General features: G+C 42.1%; 3 protein-coding genes across 3 annotated transcripts in view; all 3 read right to left on the minus strand.

Moving 5' to 3' along the window:
- Window positions 1-119: 119 nt before the first annotated feature.
- LOC134815483 (mucin-2-like) lies at window positions 120-7,424 on the minus strand. The gene is made up of 5 exons (XM_063824019.1): window positions 7,323-7,424; window positions 7,112-7,205; window positions 4,561-7,006; window positions 486-588; window positions 120-158 (listed from the first exon to the last, which is right to left on the minus strand). The coding sequence occupies exons 1-5, from the start codon at window positions 7,422-7,424 to the stop codon at window positions 120-122; spliced, it is 2,784 nt and encodes a 927-aa protein (XP_063680089.1).
- Window positions 7,425-7,678: 254 nt separating this feature from the next.
- The window catches only part of LOC134816098 (translocation protein SEC63 homolog), a 44,071-nt gene continuing 30,682 nt past the window's right edge, over window positions 7,679-21,067 (minus strand). Inside the window, 6 exon segments of the mRNA XM_063824845.1 lie at window positions 7,679-8,869; window positions 9,040-9,142; window positions 9,315-9,499; window positions 9,662-9,744; window positions 10,023-10,876; window positions 10,879-11,373. Coding sequence (XP_063680915.1) covers window positions 8,356-8,869; window positions 9,040-9,142; window positions 9,315-9,499; window positions 9,662-9,744; window positions 10,023-10,876; window positions 10,879-11,368 — 2,229 coding nt within the window. The 5' untranslated portion in view covers window positions 11,369-11,373 and the 3' untranslated portion in view covers window positions 7,679-8,355.
- On the minus strand, window positions 11,942-12,832 carry LOC134815484 (uncharacterized). The gene has a single exon (XM_063824021.1). The coding sequence runs from the start codon at window positions 12,830-12,832 to the stop codon at window positions 11,942-11,944; it is 891 nt and encodes a 296-aa protein (XP_063680091.1).

Genomic DNA, 21,067 nt, shown 5'->3' on the forward strand with positions numbered 1-21,067 from the left:
ATAAGCTTTAACACAAATAACTTCTCACGTGGCGTCAATAGTTACTCCTCTGGGGCTCCTCTGGGGCTTATCTGATAGTGGTCACTAAGAAGGAAGAGGAACTGATACTCTCATCGGCTTCAGATCTCAGAAATTGTGGCAATACTCTCCTCAGGAATCTGAAGTAGATCTAAATGTGTGAAGAGAATATTCTATAATTAATGTTAAAAATGCGGAAAACTATCAAAAGTAAAGAAATTACTCAAATGCAGATTACTGCGAAATAAATTGTATGATAGTAAATTTGTTATCCTTTTGTGTAAGTTATTAAACAATTATAACAAAATGTGACACTCTTAAACCAGTACAACACCCTTCATCAAACATCCAAACAACATTCTGCAAATTGTACCCAACATCCAATACCCACATATCCAAATTAAACAAGCTCTGTATTATAACATCATTAACTAAATAAAATTAGACAAATCCACGTATTTTATTACCTTGACTCTTTCACTGTTAACTTTGACGGTGTACTTCATGGGATTGTTTCTACGTTTGAAAGTGGAACCCTGCACTTCATGCCAAATACCACTTATCAGAATCCTGAGAGAGTTGAATTGGGTAAACTTTGTGATGTAAGCTAAATCAGAGTCAATCAGATATGAGAATATAAAGGATCACTTGTTTTATTTTTTCCCAATTTATCAAAATATCTTCATCGGCTAAAGTAAATATTTAGTTGGTTTACTGCAGCTTTCTGGAAATTAATGATGGGGGGGGGTCCAACCCGATCATTTCCGATCATTCCGATCCCGATTTTGGCCTCATCAACCCTCATATCGGAAAAATCGGGAAAATTTAAATCTTTCCTCTGAGGTTTCTAGGCGATATATGTAGCTATTTCTGTACTTAAATATGACAAGAAATCGATTGGTGGTGGTCCCAGAACCCCAAAATGGTTTCTAGTTCCAAACAAGAATCGTTTCGTCCGAAAAACAACACACTGTCGTATCAACTCTTGTTTGACAGAAACATCCACCCCGGTCCACAATTGAAAGAGGTACGGTTGGTAATAACAATAGTAACAAATAGGGAACGCTTTAGTAACTTTTGATTTAAATTGTCTCCACAATTTGTAACAGGCTATCTGCAGAAATGGGTAGCACGGTTAATGACCATTGACCATGGTCCTTTCTCAAACTTCCAATCCTCAGTTAGATACAAAGAATAGTCTACACAATTTTAAATAACATTAAAAGAGAGGAGGAAGAGAAGGAGGAAGACTGAGGAGGAGGAGGACTGACGAGGAGGAGAAGGACCGAGAAGGACAGAGGAGGAGGAGGAGGACTGAGAGGAGGAGGACTGAAGAGGAGAGGGAGGACTGAGGAAGAGGAGCAGGATTGGTGAGGAGGAAGAGGAGGACTGAGGACGGGGAGGAGGAGGACTAAGAGAACGCGAGGGCTAAGGACGAAAAGGACTGAGGACGAGGACGAGAGCGAGGACTGAGAGGAGGACTGATAAGAAAGAGAAGGAGGAGGAGGAGGAGGACTGAGGATGAGGAGGAGGAGAAGGAGGACTGGGGGAGGACTGAGGAGGAGGACTGAGGACTGAGGAGAAGGAGGACTGAGGAGGACAGAGGAGGACCAGGACGAGGACTAGGAGGATGAGGACGAGGACTAAGGACGAGGACTAGGAGGATGAGGACGAGGACTAAGGACGATGAGGATGAGGACGATGACTAAGGACATGAAGAGGACGACTGAGGAGGAGGACTGATTAGGAGGAGAAGGAAGAGGAGAAGGAGGAGGAGGGTGAGGAGGAGAACTGAGGAGGAGGAGGAGGAGAAGGAGGAAGACTGAGGAGAAAGAGGAGGACTGGGGAGGAGGAGAAGGACCGAGGAGGACTGAGGAGGAGGAGAAGGACCGAGGAGGACTGAGGAGGAGGAGGACTGAGGAGGAGGAGCAGCTGATTGGTGAGGAGGAGGAGGACTAAGGAGGAGGAGGACTGAGGAGGAGGACGAGAGCGAGGACGAGGAGGAAGACTGAAGAGGAGGACTGATAAGAAGGAGAAGGACGAGGACTGAGGAGGAGGACTGATGATGAGGAGGAGGAGAAGGAGGACTGGGGGAGGACTGAGGAAGAGGAGGACTTGGGGAGGACTGAGGAGGAGGAGGACTGGGGGAGGACTGAGGAGGATGATGAGGAGGAGGACTGAGGATGAGAAGGAGGAGAAGGAGGACTGGCGGAGGACTGATGAGGAGGTGGACTGGGGGAGGAGGACTTAGGAATAGGAGGAGAAGGAGGAGAAGGAGGAAAAGGAGGAGAAGGAGGAGGAGGACTGAGGAGGAGGAGGAGGACTTAGGAGTAGGAGGAGAATAAGGAGAAGGAGAAGGAGGACTGAGGAGGAGAAGGAGGAGGACTGAGGAGGAGAAGGACTGAGGAGGAGGACGAGGAGGATGAGGACGAGGAGGAGGAGGAGGAGGAGGACTGACGAGTAGGAGGAGGACTGGGGAATGAGGAGGAGGAGGACTGAGGAGGAATAAGATGAGCGCTGAGGAAGAGGACTGAAGAGGATGAGGAAGAGGAGGAGGACTGAGGAGTAGGACTGAGGAGGAGGAGGAGGACTAAGGAGAAGGATGAGGAGGATGAGGAGGAGGAGGAGGACTGAGGACGAAGACTAAGGAGGACGAAGACTAAGGACGAGGACTAGGAGGATGAGGACAAGGGTTAAGGAAGAGGAGGAGGAGGACTGAGGAGGAGGACTGATTAGGAGAAGAAGGAAGAGCCCGAAGAGGAGGATGAGGAGGAGGACTGAGGACGAGGACGACTAGTGTAGGACTGAGGATGAGGACTGATGAGGAGAAGGAGGAGGAGGACTGAGGAGGACGATGAGGAAGAGGAGACTGAGGAGGAGGAGGAGGACTGTTGAGGAGGAGGAGGAGGATGATAAGGAGGAGGACTGAGGAGGACTGAGGAGGAAGACTGAGGAGGACGAGGACGAGGACTAAGGACGAGGAGGAGGAGGAGGACTGATTAGGAGAATAAGAAAGCGGAGAAGGAGGAGGAGGATGAGGCTAGGAGGAGAAGGAGAAGAATGAGGAGGAGGACTGGGGGAGGACTGAGGAGGAGGATAAGGAGGAGGAGGACTAAGGATGAGGATGAGGACGATTGTGAGGAGGACAGAGGATGAGGACTGATGAAGAGGAGAAGGAGGAGGATGAGGAGGAGGAGGACTGTGGAGGACTGAGGAGGATGACTGAGGAGGAGGATGAGGAGGAGGACTCAGAAGGAGGACTCTGGAGGTGGACGAAGATGAGGAGGAGGACTCAGGAGGAGGATGACGACTATGAGGAGGACTCAGGAGGACTGATGGGGAGAAGGAGGAGGAGAAATGAGGAGGAGAAATGAGGAGGAGAAATGAGGAGGAGGAGGAGGAGAAGGAGAAGGAGGAGGACTGGGAGTAGGACTGAGGAGGAGGAGGGGACTGAGTAGCAGGGTGAGGAGGACTGAGGAGAAGGACGAGGACGAGGACGAGGAGTCAGGAAGAGGACTGAAGAGAACTGAGGAGGAGAAGGACTCAGGAGGAGGAGGAAGACTTAGGAGGAGGAGGAGGACTGATGAGAAGGAGGAGGAAGACTAGGGAGGAGGAGGACATGTAAATGTTTTGTCTGTTTTTGTCCGTTTTTGTTCGCCCTACTTTTTTTCCGTTTTGAAAATATAGGGTACCGAACGGACACAAAACATGATCCCCCAGCCAAGCATGTGTTACGATACAAATGTACTTGACTACTACTGGTATACATTTAAGGTGCAGTGTACTAGTGATATCATGGTATGTTTAAAGACCGGACCACAAAATATAACCCGGTACCTAGTGTTGTACTAATACATAATAACAAGTAACAGGGATAAAATTAATGAGCAGAAACAATCCGACAATCGATGTCACGTCAAAAGGCCAAAGCACTCGGGTCTGGGAGTACATGACAACTCCAACTAGTAGTGAGCATACTAATAAGCCCCTGCAGTGGAAAAACACATAAAACATACTATTGGAATGTCCAATTGGTTTGTTTTCTTATAACAATATAGCATATGTAGGGGTTCTGGTTGAATTATATCACTTCTGAGAGGTTTTAGAGATCGATTCTGTAAATTTCTCAATTTTCCGATTTTTCCGATTCCGATTTTGGCCTCATCAACCCTCATATCGGACATCGGGTTGGACCCCCCCCAATGATAGGATTACTTGATAGAACATCACCTGTATCGCTTACTAGCGTGTATATTAAAGTCTCCTATTCTCAGAGTTGAAAAACACAGCATATCTCGCGGTACAACAATCATCGGGGCATCGTCCTGAGTGGAGTATCACTTCAAATCACGTGATAGTCGATATCCTACAAAACTTTATACACATAAGTTGTTGAGAGGCAGTAAAAATTTCATCAGAACTGACCACTTGGTCGTCCAAGAGAAGAGGTGGATTTCTCAAATTCTCAATATTGTTGAAAATAAACAAATATAACTAATTTCACTCACATTACAAAGACATGCATATTGCGGGTAGACGGACCCGTCAGGTCTGAAAATCTGTTTAAGAGGGAAACTTTTGTAGTTGTCAGGTAGGATATTCTCCAGAGGACAAAGAGTTGTGGCGGAGTCACAGCGTTTATCAGTTAAACCAGGTCCTGGCTCCACTGGTGCTGTGAGTGTGAGGTGAGGATCTGGTATTTTGTTGTAGATACGAAGGGGGATGGTTTGAGGTAGTGGACTGCACATGTTGCAGTAGGGACGTTGTGAGGACTGGAGGTTGATGTTAGAACCTGGAGACTGCTCGTGAGGTTGCGGTACTGGAGCCTGGTTATCAGGGAGTGTTGAAGAGTGCGTTTCTGGGACTTGGTTGCAGAGGTTCTGGTTACTTAAGGCAGGTGGAACGGTTAGTGCCGTATTATTTAAGATTCCTTGATTATCTGCAGAGGGAGAATTAGCAAGACGAGTGACATAGTTCTGATGGGAAGGTCTAATGTAAGAAATGTGTTGGGGAATATTGTGGTAATCAGAGGGCAGATGTCTCCATTCTCGAGCAGCAGCAGTTGTCCTATCCGGAGGATTACTGTACACATTTTTGGGTGTAGTCGTGGTTTCGGAGCTATTTAAAGGTATTTGTAGTCCACCTGACATGCTCGCTCCAGGTTGTACAAGTTGCTGTGCAGGGATATTATTGTAGGGGCTCTGGGGACTATTTAGATAATGTAATCTACCTGGGCTATCACTCCATGGCTGATTAATGTACCCAACATTTGGAGATATTTGTTGACCAATATGGTAGCCAGGAGCTTTAAAACCGGGCCCAGATTGCCACTGAGGGACAGATTTACAGAGAATAGGATATCCTGCAGCTGCAGAATCACCGTTCATATTAGGACCGTTCGTGGAGGGTGGTGGGAACTGTTGACTTGCTAGGAGGCAGCCAGTGCATCCAGGAATTCCACCATAGGTGTGGGGTGAAGAGAGTTTGGTACACGGTGGGTTATTAGACCATGTGTTAGGGCATCTTGCCTGTTGAGGAGATGCAGTGTAATTAGGTTCTGATCCGAAGTTATTAGCAGTTAGATGAGGGGCAGTACAAGGGTTCTCTTGTCGAGGAGAATAAGCTTCGTGGTTAAGAAAGGAAGGGGCCATATTGAGATTTTGCATAGAATCGTTTAAACCATCAGAGTTTCCAAGGTTACCGTGATGAGCTCGATCCACCTGGACACTCTGAAACGCTGAAGGGTGACCACTTCCAGGACTGGAAGGCTCCTCTGGTACAGTTGAGACAGCCGGGCTAGGGAACCTGCAGGTAACAGTGTTGAATCTGGAGGAGACTTGACTACTCTCCGTACTAGGTGAGCTGCTGATGTTTGGTACTGAGAGTGGCGTAGAACTGAGCACACTAGAACAAGGTCTCTGTGCAGGGGAGGTTGCTTCGTCAGATCGGGTTACTTGCCCGGGGATACCATTGCTTGGAACAGGAGGAAATTGGAATACTGCAGGCTTGTTATAGTAATTAGGCGCAACTGTAGGTTGAGCAGTGGATTTAGGGTTGCTATAGTAATTAGGAGCAACTGCAGGTTGACCAGGAGATCTAGGGTTGCTATAGTAATTAGGAGCAACTGCAGGTTGACCAGGAGATTTAGGGTTGTTATAGTAGTTAGGAGCAACTGCAGGTTGACCAGGAGATTTAGGGTTGCTGTAATAATTATGAGTAACTGCAGGTTGACCAGGAGATCTAGGGTTGCCATAGTAATTAAGAGCAACTGCAGGTTGACCAGGAGATTTAGGGTTGCTATAGTAATTAGGAGCAACTGCAGGTTGACCAGGAGATTTAGGGATGCTATAGTAATTAGGAGCAACTGTAGGTTGACCAGGAGATTTAGGGATGCTATAGTAATTAGGAGCAACTGTAGGTTGAGCAGTGGATTTAGGGATGCCATAGTAATTAGGAGCAACTGCAGGTTGACCAGGAGATTTAGGGATGCTATAGTAATTAGGAGCAACTGCAGGTTGACCAGGAGATTTAGGGTTGCTATAGTAATTAGGAGCAAGTGTAGGTTGACCAGGAGAATTAGGGTTGCCATAGTAATTAGGAGCAACTGCAGGTTTACCAGGAGAATTAGGGTTGCCATAGTAATTAGGAGCAACTGCAGGTTTACCAGGAGAATTAGGGTTGCCATAGTAATTAGGAGCAACTGCAGGTTTACCAGGAGAATTAGGGTTGCCATAGTAATTAGGAGCAACTGCAGGTTTACCAGGAGAATTAGGGTTGCCATAGTAATTAGGAGCAACTGCAGGTTTACCAGGAGAATTAGGGTTGCCATAGTAATTAGGAGCAACTGCAGGTTTACCAGGAGAATTAGGGTTGCCATAGTAATTAGGAGCAACTGCAGGTTTACCAGGAGAATTAGGGTTGCCATAGTAATTAGGAGCAACTGCAGGTTTACCAGGAGAATTAGGGTTGCCATAGTAATTAGGAGCAACTGCAGGTTGACCAGGAGATTTAGGGTTGCCATAGTAATTAGGAGCAACCGTAGGTTATCCAGGAGATTTAGCGCAAGCGGTATAAGTTGGCGGATGAGACGAACTGTCGAAAGTATCAGAGGCTTGCACTCCTGAGAAAACAGCTGGACTGTCAGCTCCTCTCCCGGCCGTTCTCTCGGGTAACAGAATCATACAGGACTGAAATAGCCTTTTGTCAAACTCTCAGTAATTTTCTGTATACACACTATAGTATTCACTGTTAATTAACTCAAAATAAACGAACCTAATAACAAAACGCAGACATCAGTGACTCACGTTGACAATTTGAGAGAACTGAGGAAGAACCTGAGATCCGCAGAACACAGTCGAGGCTGGTACAGCCGTGTACTTGGTGAAATCAAGTGAACCTCTACTCATTTTGTATAGAAAACCTCGAAATTTTAGGTCACAGAAAAATAATAGTAAACCCGAACGCTATATTCTAGAGTAAACCACACGTCACATGAGAGAAGATAACTTTAGTCAGGTGGAGACTGGATACCTTAAACAGTGATTGGCTCACATTAGAAAACTTTTGTTTACATTTTAGAAAGACAGACCCCATCATCCAATTCAGTTTTTAGAGTACTACGAAACTTGATTGTCAGAGGAATCAGGGAAACACGCAGATCTAAATGTAGTTTAAATCAAAACACTTAATATCGTTATGTTCACAATGAATCCGAAATAAATATTATTTTCTTCGACTTATCAGAAGTAAATGGCGTGTTTTAAAACAAATTATTCGAACAATGCAAATAAAATAGAATTTTGTTAATTTATCTAAATTATTGTTACCGTAACCCAACCATCTTTAAATCTAAAAGGTCAATCATCTGAAAATTAAATTCATCACAAACAAAAATTGAACCGTGTTCAATTTACTGCATATATGAGGGGGAAAAAAGTAAAAATCTCTAAACAAAACCCATAAGACAATTTCAATTAAATTAACATTTTCCATCTAGATCTATCCGAGCCAAACATAAAGTTTTATAATATTGTAAGATTGTTTCTTCCGAACGATTAAGACAAGGGTAATCAGCGATTTATAATGATAACATAAAGTAATGACTTGAATTTAAGCTCTAACAGTAACTCCTAACTCCTAAGCAAGGATTACATACAATTTCGACGAACAAATATATGAACATCATGGATTCTGGATCTCAGCAAAAATAAACAATGATCTTAATTCTTAGTTCTGACGCGATATACCGATAAGAAAACTGTGGCAGTTGTAACGCGTATTGGTGCTAGAAAACCTAAGGACGAAGGTAACTTATAAACTACAAAAGAAGCAAGACAACTAGTCCTCATCCTCCTCCTCGTCACTGTCCGTATCAGTGATCTCACTCTCTGACAAACTATCACTCTCCTCAGAGTCGGATATGTGCTCCCACTGCTTCACTGCCTTCGTCTCTATAGCCTTCTCTACCAGCAGCTTCAACAAAACCTCCTTCTCACAGCTCAGGTACGAGTCACTCTTCAGTATAACATTAAACTTGTGGTGTCCCAGAACTTCGGGTGCCTGGAACTTCAGGATAACTTCCTGTTTGTCCTCCAGACCCGCCACGTATTTGGGAGGTGTGATGACCTCGCCAGTCTTTCTATCCGCAATGAAAACCCACCAGCCCTCCTCCTTGTCGACAGGGAAGAAAGGGCAGTGAACTGGGTGAGAGTCAGCTCCATCACCATCCTTGTTCTTCTTCTTTGTGATTTCTTGTTGTAGGGATCTCCATTCCTCGTCGTCATCGTAGTCCTTGTCACCTCCTCCTGTCGACTCTTCGTCTTCACTGCCTGATTCGTTCTCATCATCAGACCTGGTTTGAGAGCTAAATTTAAAAATAGGATTTCAGCTTTCTATTTACAATATAAATTATTTATAATAATAAATACTAACAAAAGTCGATCATCATTTTTAAATGCGAACTCTTTATAAATTGACCTTGAGTCTTATAAATTCTAAACTGAAACAAATATCAGCTCATACCTGTCTTCAGCGTCTGACTTCTCCCGCTCATCCTCGCTGTCTTCCTCGTTTTCATCGTCAGCTTCCTCCTCTCCCTGTTTTACCAACTGCTTGTTCTCTTCCTCTGAGAAGTTATCGTTGAGACCAATCCGTGGCAAAATGAAATTGAACTTATGGATGCGAAAACTTAAGTAGAAGAAGAACGGTGTAGTTATTGACTACTAGCAAAGAAACTGATTTCATAAACATAAAAACATCCTTCGAAGAGAATGAAAAAAGAAATAAAGCTTGATTACCTGCATTCTCGTTCTCTTTATTTTCCTCACTCTTGCTTTTCTTCTTTTGGGAGACCTTCTTTTTCTTCTGCACATTTTTCTGCTTCTTAGCTTGTTTCTGCCATGATTTTTTCTTGACATCCTTATCTTCTTCATCCTTGAGCGCAAGAACTGGCTCATCGTCATCTAGAATGTCAACCACATCCCTGGAAAATAATAATTCTAAATAAAGTATTATGACGATACACAATTTGCGTTCATTTTTAATTTTCTGTAATTGCTGTCGAGTGTCAACTTAGCAACATCACATGGCGCCTGGCGGAGCGTTTAAAAAAACCAAAAATTACGTATATGCTAAATGAACAAACCTGAGTGACTTCCTGTCCAAGAAGCACGTGACCGTCACAATGGAACCAGCAGAGATAGTCATCGTGTTCTCGTCATCTAAAACCTGGTGTAGGACAGGGTAAACACTACTGGTAATTAACTGAAGTCAACACTCAGCACGGACTTCTATCTTACAAGTTCTACCCGGGGAGGGGAGGGGGGGGGGTCTGCTACACTATTTTAGCAGACCCCCCCCCCCTGTTCTACCCGGTAGTTTGTTAAGCAGACATATGAGATTTCGCTGGTTAAGAATATTTGTGGCAGACGTGTTTCAGTAAAAACTGATCAGGCAAAACTCTCAAAACAATAAGTCTCAAAAAATCTATATAAAACATTGCTAACCTCGCTCTTGACTTCCATATCAATATGTGGCATCTCCCAGCAGACCCTCATCATATTATCATACTCCTCTTCCCCCAACATCCTCAGCCTACTCCTCCTATCAGCGTCACTGAGCTGAGCAAACTGGAGCAGAGACTTGATGTTACTACGTTTGGTGGAGAAATACTTCAACATTTCCTCAGTGAAGTGAGGGAGTTGCAGGAGAGGTGACTTGTTGTCCCACGTCGCTTGGATCGCCATTACGTTTATTTTTATCAAGTTTTCAAATGTTTTAACGTTCGGTGCTGCGACGTGTTTTTGTCGCTTAGAGAAGTAGATCAGTTGGAAACAGATGTTGAGTGCCTCGCTGATCAGGGCAGGTATTTTCTTAGTTATGATGTTGATGTCAAGATTATTTTCTTCATTTAGTTTCTCTGAACGGTTGCAAAACGAATGAAACAGTGTCCTAGCCTTAATACTGTAAAGGTATTTGAAGGGCGGATTGGGATTTTTCTCGTGAAGCTGCTTGCACTCCTTCATCAGGAGTGGTATCTGGATATTATCTGATTCCCGTTCTTTCACCTCTTTATTCTGTGATTTCTCGAACTCAAACGCAGAGCACAGGATCATGATGCACTTGCTAACATTATGAAGACTGTTCTTGGCAAGGAATGAGAGGTAAAGCTGGGTGGTATGAAGTAGAATATCATCCGCTGAATATTTTATAGATCTGTACCACCAGGACCCCACCACAGTTGGGAGCAGGATCATGAACATTAGCACATACAGTCCCAACACGAACACGGAATTGTTCTTGTCGACTATCCAGGAGGGTAGGGCAATACCAAACTGCATAGCTTGAGGGCCATCAGGATTCCATGATCGATCCAGTTCTGACGCGTTACATCGTCAGTTAAAGCCTGGTAGGCCTTGTTTATCTGTACAAACATTTGCTCGTCACCTCCCTTGTCAGGATGGTGAACCAGCGACAGCTTTTTGTAAGCTTTCTTAATCTCCTTAGTCGTGGAACTAGGATCAATGCCAAGAATTGTAAAGGGGTTATACTCGACATGCGTATTCTCTGTGGTGGACGCTTTGAAAGCAAAGTACGCCACTGCGCTCCACCCTAGGATAATAACCAAACTTTTTATAATCTTACTGCCAGTGTTCTTACGTTTCTCTTTGAGCATGGAAGATTTGCCAACACAAGACTTACAGGTACAGGGCACAGTTCGTCTTTTGGATCTGGGGTCAGGGTAAAATGGCCATATTACGTAGGTCAGAGGGATAAAGACGATGAGGAGGAATGCCAACATAAAGTAGTAGAAGGTAGACCCCGTCTCGTCATACTCAAATTGCATTCCCATCCTGCCTTAGAGAAGTAACTGATTAACAACAAGATAATAATGGTAATTAATAATTTTTACTAAATACAGCATTCCCATTAAATACAGCAACTCACACAAAATAAACAAAATTTCAATGGCACATCCATGACAGTGAATCTATCTGACTATTATAATTCTCTTTTAGGATAAGCAATGAAAATGTGCATCTAAAATTTCCGTGCGATACGTCTAGTTAGAGCTACTCAACATAATTTCTACAAATTTCAACAAAATTACCGCGTGAACATGACGTTTCCGAGTAAAACAATTTATGCGTCTTCGCGTAAATTTGTCGTCGCGCCTTACAAATACGAATATAAAAACGTGCTTCTCAATACTTAGATATTTAGAGTATCAAGATAGTGTTATCAGCTTTCTTAGGGAGACGGGAGTGTGACACAATTTCGTTGTTTTAAAACACAATATGGAATATTCCTAGCTCACATGCTCAGATGAATCTATGAAGTTGTTAAAGTTGTTAAAGCATTAGATAAAAGTCCAGACAATAAATAAATACAGTACAGATGGCATGTATATAAAAACCCGTTAAAATCACAGAACTTGGTAAAGATGAACTGATTTGAGGGACTCCAAATCACACTCATCAGGAACCAGTTCCTCATCCAACTCCCACTCAATCTCACTAACCCAGTTGTCGGGTAGTTGACCTTTCAACTCATCCAAACTTTCCTGTAAAGACGGAACCGTAACAATAACCTGACCCTTTCTTCTCAGACTACCAAATATAACGTCCCAACACTTTGCTTGATCCTCTGGACTTTGGAAATGTTCGAATACGTTGTTCAGTATTACCACGTCGCAAGATTTCAGCAGCTGATCTTGTGTTCTGATATCAGCTTGTATCACTTCTATCTTGTCGTAGTTGTACTGTTCGATGATGGAGTTCTGCAGTGCACAGAAATCAGGGTTTAGTTCTACACCGATTATTTTAGAAGCGTTTGTGTACTCGGCAGCAGCGTAAAGAACGCATCCCAACCTAGAACCAACATCCATGATGACTTTGTTAGCGAGTGGAGGGAGGATTTTAGTGAAGAGCCATTTCAACTCCCACACTGAAAAGGAATGTGATACCAAGTCTAGTTTCTGAGTTTTCTTAGAACCACAGTTTGAACAGTAATGTCTACTCATCTTTCCCTCGTCACAGAAATCATCTAAAACATCGTCTGGAAAGAGAAAAGCGTCAATGTGTTCAGTCTGAGGATCGTCCAGGTTGACGATTGATTCAGATTGTAAAACTCCAGAACACGGTACGACTGAACGCAGCTGCTCTGAAATGGACTCCAGGATTTGAACATGGGAATCGCTGATAAAATCTTCTATTTCTTCAGAGTTCTTGAGAAAGTTTATCAGATCCTCTCTTGACTCAGCTTTTGTGTTCAATAATAGCTCTGAAAACTTCTGCTTTGCTTCGTTCAGATTCATATTCCCTAGGAGGAAACAGTTCAATGTTAAATATTTTAAATTTGGAACAAAGGAACATTTATCCAACAAACAGTATTATATTCTTAAAGTACCAAAATCCTATCACTGATATTATATATATTGGTAATACATCTACACGCATTGTTGGCCTTTTAGCTGCTGCCTATAGCTCCCAAATGCTCAGATCACATGTCAGAATATAAGATTTAAATCGTTGTATTTTAAGTAAGGCATGATTGTCGTGTGATCTCAACTGCCTATAATTTATGAACCACCTGGAGTTTTAGGCGCCTCAACGGTTTTTAATAACCCTGACGGAAAGTTGCCCTGACGTAGAAAATCATTTGAATCGTTCAAGTAAGATTTTAATTCGACAAAGTTATTCCACTTTTTGATTTATAATATCTAATTCAATTTAAAATTTCAAAGACATGATCTAATTCTCTAAATTCAGTAGGTGTCCCACTAAAACAATTAAACTCGTAAGATTATGAGAAGATTTAATAAGAAAACAAAGAAATTTTAAATGAGATGATCACATAACTTAATCAAAGCTGTCCAACTCAAAGTTTGACAATGGTGAGCAGAGTTTACGACGAACTAATCAGTTTACAATTCAACCATCTGTTCTACAAATTAATGGTATATATATTATCTAGTCACCGCTGACTGCACCAATATTTCTAAATTAACTTGCCCAGTTTAACTTTTATCTATCTCTCGTGATGTTTAAGCATCTTTTTGTGACTGCTGCCTTTGTGGCCACTGCTTATGGGTAAGTGTTCAACATTCAGCTTTATGTTAGCCTTATCTATCAACATACGTTCTAGCCGATGTAATTTATATTCGTGTCGATGAATCCGTTATTCTGTTGAACTAACGCTGTTTACCGTTCAGTTACACTTTACATGAATTTCAGTGTTGAAGTAGCTCTCCGAGCTGAGGATGGTGAACTTGAATTCATCGACTTCAACGACCCAGTCATTCAGGTACAGTTATTAGATTCAAGAGGGCTCTTATAGTTCAGGTTATAGAGAATATTTAAGTCATCACAATTCAATTTTGGATGCCAAAGATTGATGTCAAAATGAAATGGTCAATACTGAATACTAATTACTTACCGTAAAACTTTTTAAACCATGAATTAAGTTGTAAAGATCTTCAAAATAAACTTAACATCCGAATCTAAAAGAAGAAATCACTAAAACTGATTTGTCCTCAGGAGCTGATTAGGAAGCTGATTGCATTGAAGAAGGAGCTACTCTGTGGAGGAACTGTGGACAAGGTTATTGAAGTTCTCAACCTTCCTGAACAGCTCAAGGGTGTTGTTAACCTACTCAAAGGAATCATCTGCATCTAAACTGCATTTCGTATTCGATACACTATTTGAGATACATTTGAATTACTTTGTTTAATATTAACACATCGATTAAAAAGTAACATGCTTATTAAAGGGTAAATTCAAAGTCACAAAAATCACGTTCCATAGAAACGGTGTATAAACGTTACAATCTATAATTTAATCATAATGGATAATATTTCGCAACCTTTATTAAAGGTACACATTATTATTAGCATTTAACAGGAGCATACACACAAAAACTATTCAAACTGAGTATCTTAATGAAGTTGAGTGACAATTTATTTGTTATTTGCAACGAGTAAAAATTTAGATCACAGTCTATGAGTCTTAGCCTCTTACTCTCTCAACGGATTCCCGATTCTGTAGTCTGTACCAAATTTTTGGGTCATCCAGGAAACTGTAACAATTTATATCACAATTATTTATTGATAAAACAAACCAGTTTTATCTCCTCGTTACGACTGAATGGATAACCATCAACGTTCCATAATTCTTCTGGGAATTCAGGATCCTTTTCAAATATTATTCCATCTTCATTCCAGGTGAAAAATCCTAGCATATGTTCCATATCAGTGGAATAAATACGGCTCATAACAGTAAGGTGTATTTTTTCTGATTTGACACACTCAGGATGAATGTGAAGTCCTTCAGGATATTCTGATTGAACTAAACAGATATTAGCAGTAAACTTGCATGGTCTGCCTGACTTGAAAATTGGTGTAACTTTTAGCAAGAACCCACATTTTCCGGCCCTGGGACAATCCCTAGTGTTAGGATGCTTGAAATGGAATGCAAATTGTTGCTCGGTGGAAAAAAGCTGTTCTATAGTGCACGTGGTTTTGATTTTATTGTTTACTGATCTGTTGCCTAGTCCAACAATCTTGCCAACCCTTCGAAAACTCTCATCGCTCGACAGGAAATCATGGCCATAATTTTTGATCATATCACGATATTTGGGGTAGTCCTCATCAATATCAGGCCAAGATTCAATAAAGAGTGGAGAGATTTTCCCCCAGCCTCTTTTAATTCTAATTTTCTCCAATTTATTGATTAATAGGGCATTATGAGCTTGATCATCATTGTAATAAAAGTTCAGAATGAGTCCCTCAATAAGCATGTACAGATTAGCGATTAGGGGAAAATCAGCTGCTGCATCTAAGAAATCCAGATCGCTATCATAATGACCCGGATCGAAAGGGGCAAAGGATGAAAACACATTGGGAATCACAGTTAAAATCGAATCTGTATTACAGCAAGAATGAGACGCTCTTGAGGACATGCGGTCTTTGGCATATTTAACAGATTTTCTGTACAGCTTATTAATCATAACCGAATCCTTTAGAGTTAGCTGCACGAGATTCTCTAAAGTATCAAACACCTCCTCAAAAAGTGCTTCGTTATCGGTGATACATAAAGAGAGGTTTATATTCTGCAGCAGGAATCGGGAGGTTTCATCAAGCACCATTCCTTGCTTCTCTATATTTTGTTTTACAATGTGCAGCAGAGAAGATGGACTGTTTTGAGTAATCTGAATGATACAATTCAGTTGAATAGCATCTAGTCCAACATAGTTCAGCTTCATGTAGGGTTCAACAAATATCTCAGCTCTGTTCTCCAGACCACAAATCTTCTGTACCACCACGTCCACAAACTTGTCACATTTCATCACTCTCATACAAAACCTGGCCTCCTCAAACAAGAACAACAAAGTCTGGTAGTCAGTGTGAACACTAACATCACCCACCAGACCAGTGAAGTAGTCCCAACATCTCCCTGACAACCACTCCACTTTGAAGACGTGACAGAGCTTGTTGACATCTCTGAACAAGTGCCTCACTAGTTGGATCTCCCCGCTGTACAGGGCCCCCAGGAAACTCTTCACCGCCTCCCCCACAAAGTCCTCCATCTCCAGAACAGACTGTTGTAGTTCCAGGAACAGGTGAACAAACACTGAACTGTGGTAAGACAGGATTAGAGAGTTTGCTTTTATGTCCTCTCCTCCTCGTAACTTTAGGACCACGTTACCGTGAAACTGAGAGTGTAGGTTCTCTATACCAAAATCTGCCGGTACCACCACTTTAGGAGCCATGATATTCTAGTGGATTGATATTGTTAGTAAACAACACATTTTTGAGCTATTTTATAAAGAAAACGTTTAAGCACAAACTTGAAGAGCTATTGTGCTGTTTAATATCTAATGACAGTTATAATAACATCAATCATTGATGAAAACAAAGAAGATTTGACAAAAAAAAACACTATTGAAAATTATTCAATTTTATTTAAACGTATTAGATTCCCTGATATAAATGATTCACAGGGTACGGTGTTTCAAAAGTAGATTGGTATAAAGTGGTAAAGTTATTCAACATAAATCGTAATTTCACCTACGAATCTGAGGATCTATAGCCACTCCAAACCAGTGGAATATCTAAAACTCGTAAAAATTGCTCAAAAGAATCACAAAGTTATGAACGCAGACAGCTTAAGAAAGTCACCAGGGGATAAGTATACACCACCTACTTTCCATGCTAACATTGATCCCTCATCATATTTTATCACAATACCGAACTCATTCCAGGTAAAACTGGCTAAGAAGTATCTCATTCCATGGTCATACTCAAACAAAGGCACCAAATGAATTTTGTCCGCTTTCACAAAGTCAGGATGAATATGAAGTCCCTCAGGATATTCTTCTTGATCTAACAACAATACGGTTTTCGGCCGGGTCGGTCGTGTGAGCATGCGCTCCTTGATGCAACCAACACGATTAGACACGACCTCTCCAAAAAAGAGGTCTCTCTACTCCTCCTACTTGATTTTAGCAAAGCGTTTGATGTAATTTCCCACGATATTCTCTTAGACAAACTGTATCATTATGGCATAAGAGGACTAGCACACCAATGGTTCAAGTCTTATCTAAGTTCCAGGAGTCAGTATGTTTCAATAGGGGGCACAAATTCTTCCTCACAGTCCATGAGACACGGAGTGCCGCAAGGCAGTATTCTAGGACCTTTACTTTTCATAATATATATCAATGACATGCCAAAAATCAAATCGTACGCAAAATTTGTTTTATATGCTGACGACGCAAACATAATTATCTCAGGTAAAAATCATCAAGAAATACTACAAAAGATGACAGAATTTTCACCTTTATTGATAAACTGGGTAGATCAAAATGGTCTTTCGTTAAACCTTAAGAAAACGTGCTACATGCTCCTCTCACCCAACAGAACCTCAACACCTGACGTAAATATTCAAATTGCAGGCACCACTATTGAGCGAAAAACTGAGGCCCGATTTCTTGGCGTAATTGTTGACGAAAAATTGACCTGGACCAGTCACATTACTGCTCTTAAAGCGAAAATGATGCGGTATATTGGTATTATGTACAAAATAAAAAGTCGGCTGCCGATTAAAGTTAGACTCCAGATATACCAAAGCTTTGTACAGTCTCATATAAACTATTGTTCATTGATATGGGGTTTTGCTGCAAAAAGCCATATAGATGCTTTATTCAGCAAACAGAAGCAAGGAATAAGGGCTATTATGCCTGGCTTCGTAAACTACTACTTTAAGGAAGGTGCCTTACCACAACACACAAAGCCATTTTTCAGTGAACATGAAATTCTCACTGTGCATGGTCTTATCGTTTACAACACAATTATCTTGATGCATAAAGTTAAAAACATGCCACAATTAGTCCCCAAAAACATCTCTCAAGCTTTTCCCGCCGACATACCCACAAAACTTTCTGATCACACGTCAGCCTGCTCCTGGCTCCAGTTATACGGGAAAAAAACACTTTCAAAACAGTATTTTCTACAAGGGACCACTGCTCTCTGTCTTCGCAGACAAAGCAGACGTTACTACACTTCCGACATTATTTTCGATAAATCTGTTCAAGACTAGTGCCAAGAAAATGCTACTTAATCTTCAAAGTGATGGTGATGTTAACGAGTGGCAACCATTCCTACTGCACAATGTTCCTGGCCTAAGACAGTCTAGACGTGAAATTTAAACTTTTAACATTTAACCTGAATCGAATTTCAACTGAAACGAATATAATCTAAGTTTAAATTAAGTCTATTGTCTAATTAATGGCTTGCAACAGGGAGCAGTATGAAAATCACACAACCCAACACATAGAAACTACACTAAATGACACAAATTTAAATAACAACTTGCAATTCCTGACTACCAATATAATAACCGCTCGCATAACTACCCCCACTTAGCGTAGATAAGCAAGCATTTCACTGCCGCTAAATTCTTTTTCCATACATTAATCTCAATCGCGCACTCATAATTACTGTAAGCGCTGAGTTACCGGCCAAAATCATTAATCACTGATGGTAAAATTTTGCACAAAATTTTAAAAACAATAGTCTAAGCTGTTCAGTGCAATTCTAAACTTCTTAACCTATAGGATCGATATTATGGATGTGTAATATCATGTGTTGGTGAAGCGTTGTGTTTTTAAATCTGTAGTTCATAGTACTTCATGATCACAGTGTACTTTTTGATAAACCGTGTGCAGTGCCCTTTCCAGAGGGTTTTTTTAAAAAGAATTCTTTAACGTTACTATTTTCTATCTATTACTGTTTGTATTATAATTTTGAGTAAACATTAATCGAGTATACCGCTCGATTCCCAATCAAATCTAAACAAAGGTTTACTTTAAAGTGACTAAGGTTTTTTTTTAACATATTTGATAGATTTACAGATCTGGCTTGACAAAAATTTTCAGAAAAAATCATGTTCGCGGGAAGCAAAAATCCGATGAGTTTTTTAGGGGGAGGGGTAGGGGGTTGAGGGGGGTTGGGAAGGGTTGTCACATGACGAAAAATTTTTTGCAAAAATTAAACAATCTTTATTTGTTGATATTATTCACCCCTGTTGCCTAGAGTGGTGGGTCTGCACTTGAGAAGAGTGGGTCTGGCCGCTAGAATGGTGGGTCTGCAATCTAGAAGTGGGTCTGGCAACCAGAATGATGGGTCTGTACCCTTAAAGAGTGGTCTGACAACCAGAGTGGTGGGTGTGCACTTGAGAATAGTGGGTCTGGCAGCTAGAATGGTGGGTATGCAATCTAGAAGTGGGTCTGTTAACCAGAATTGTGGGTCTACACCCTTGAAGAGTGGGTCTGGCAGCTAGAATGTTGGGTCTGCAATCTAGAAGTGGGTCTGGCAGTTAGAATGGTGGGTCTGCAATCTAGACGTGGGTCAGGCAACATGAATGGTGGGTCTGCACCCTTCAGGCTTAAAGAGTGGGTCTGACAACCAGAGTGGTGGGTCTGCACTTGAGAAGAGTGGGTCTGGCAGCTAGAATGTTGGGTCTGCAATCTATAAGTGGGTCTGGCAACCAGAACGGTCGGTCTGCAGTCTGCACCACCCCTGCAGATTTCGTCGATTTCAGGTGCCGTCGGCACCATAAAAATTAAAAGCAAACATAAATTTTTTCCCCTAAAATCAAACGCTTTCTGCGCAAAAAATCGACCTCAACAGAAAAAATTAAACATGGCTTCAAATCCAAATTTGAACCAGAGATTTTTCACTTCCTCTCGATAAACTTAATTTTCAACCCAAAATAAAGTCTCAAAGGGGTAAATTACTCAGGTCAGGATTGTAGGCAATGATTATGCCAAACCATACATTTTTGTAAATTCATTAAACTTTCAATTTAGCCTAAAACACCCTATTTCGCAAAATTTTTCCGGGGGGCTGCGCCCCCCTAGCCCCCGCCAATGTGGTCCGCCCCTTACCTGGACCCCGCTGGGGGCCGCGCCCCCAGACCCCTGCCACAGCTTGCAGCTTCGCTTGCCGACAGCCCCCCCCCCCCCCCCAAAGAAAAATCCTGGCTACGTGCCTGAGCAAAATATAGGTTAAGGGCTTTTCAGATGATTTGGCTCCTCAACAGATACCGACGTACATAACGGTCAATATGTAGTCTAGGTTTACCTGGCCCGTAGGTTACGAATGTGCCCGAGGAGGAAAAAAAGCAAACTTAAGAAAATTTCTCGGGAACTTAAAAGTTCACCTCAAAACGAAATCTGCACCTATGGTCTGCACCCTTAAAGAGTGGGTCTGACAACCAGAGTGGTAAATATGCACTTGAGAAGAGTGGGTCTGGCAGCTGGAATGGTGGGTCTGCAATCTAGAAGTTGGTCTGGCAACCAGAATGGTGGGTGTACGTACACCCTTGAAGAGTGGGTCTGACAACCCGAGTGGTGGGTCTGGACTTGAGAAGAGTGGGTCTGGCAGCTGGAATGGTGGGTCTGCAATCTAGAAGTTGGTCTGGCAACCAGAATGGTGGCCGGTGGGTGTACGTACACCCTTGAAGAATGGGTCTGACAACCAGAGTAGTGGGTCTGGACTTGAGAAGAGAGGGTATGGCAGCTGGAATGGTGGGTCTGCAATCTAGAAGTTGGTCTGGCAACCAGAATGGTGGGTGTACGTACACCCTTGAAGAGTGAGTCTGACAACCCGAATGGTGGGTCTTCACTCTAGAATAATAGGTCTGGTGGGTCTACACTTTAGAAGAGTGGGTCTGGCAACTAGATTGGTGTGTCTGCAATCTATAAGAGTGGGTCTGGCAACCAGAATAGTGGGTCTGCACTCTGCAATCAAGGGAATCAAGATGAGTGAGTCTGGCAATCAGAATGGTGGGTCTGCACCTTAGGGTAGTGGGTCTGGAAACAAGAATGGTGGGTCAGAATTCTTGAATAGTGGGTCTTCACTCTAGCTAAGAGTGGGTCTGGCAACAAGAATGGTGGGTAAGAATTCTAGAATAGTGGGTCTTCACTCTAGAAGAGTGGGTCTGGCAACCAGAATGGTAAGTCTACACTCTGTCAAGTGTCAACCAGAATTGGG

This window comes from Bolinopsis microptera, chromosome 5, assembly GCF_026151205.1.
Source record: "Bolinopsis microptera isolate Bmic1 chromosome 5, MBARI_Bmic_1.0, whole genome shotgun sequence".
Taxonomy (NCBI): Eukaryota; Metazoa; Ctenophora; class Tentaculata; order Lobata; family Bolinopsidae; genus Bolinopsis; species Bolinopsis microptera.

Bases quoted from the DNA above. Each gene is read 5' to 3' on its own strand.
- LOC134815483 (XM_063824019.1), bottom strand. From the start codon at position 7,424: ATGAGTAGAGGTTCACTTGATTTCACCAAGTACACGGCTGTACCAGCC. The intron at 589-4,560 runs GTCCGTCTACCC...CAACTCTCTCAG, and splicing joins CAGATTTTCAGACCTGACGG to GATTCTGATAAGTGGTATTT. The intron at 159-485 runs GTAATAAAATAC...GATCTACTTCAG, and splicing joins TTAACAGTGAAAGAGTCAAG to ATTCCTGAGGAGAGTATTGC.
- LOC134815484 (XM_063824021.1), bottom strand. From the start codon at position 12,832: ATGAATCTGAACGAAGCAAAGCAGAAGTTTTCAGAGCTATTATTGAAC.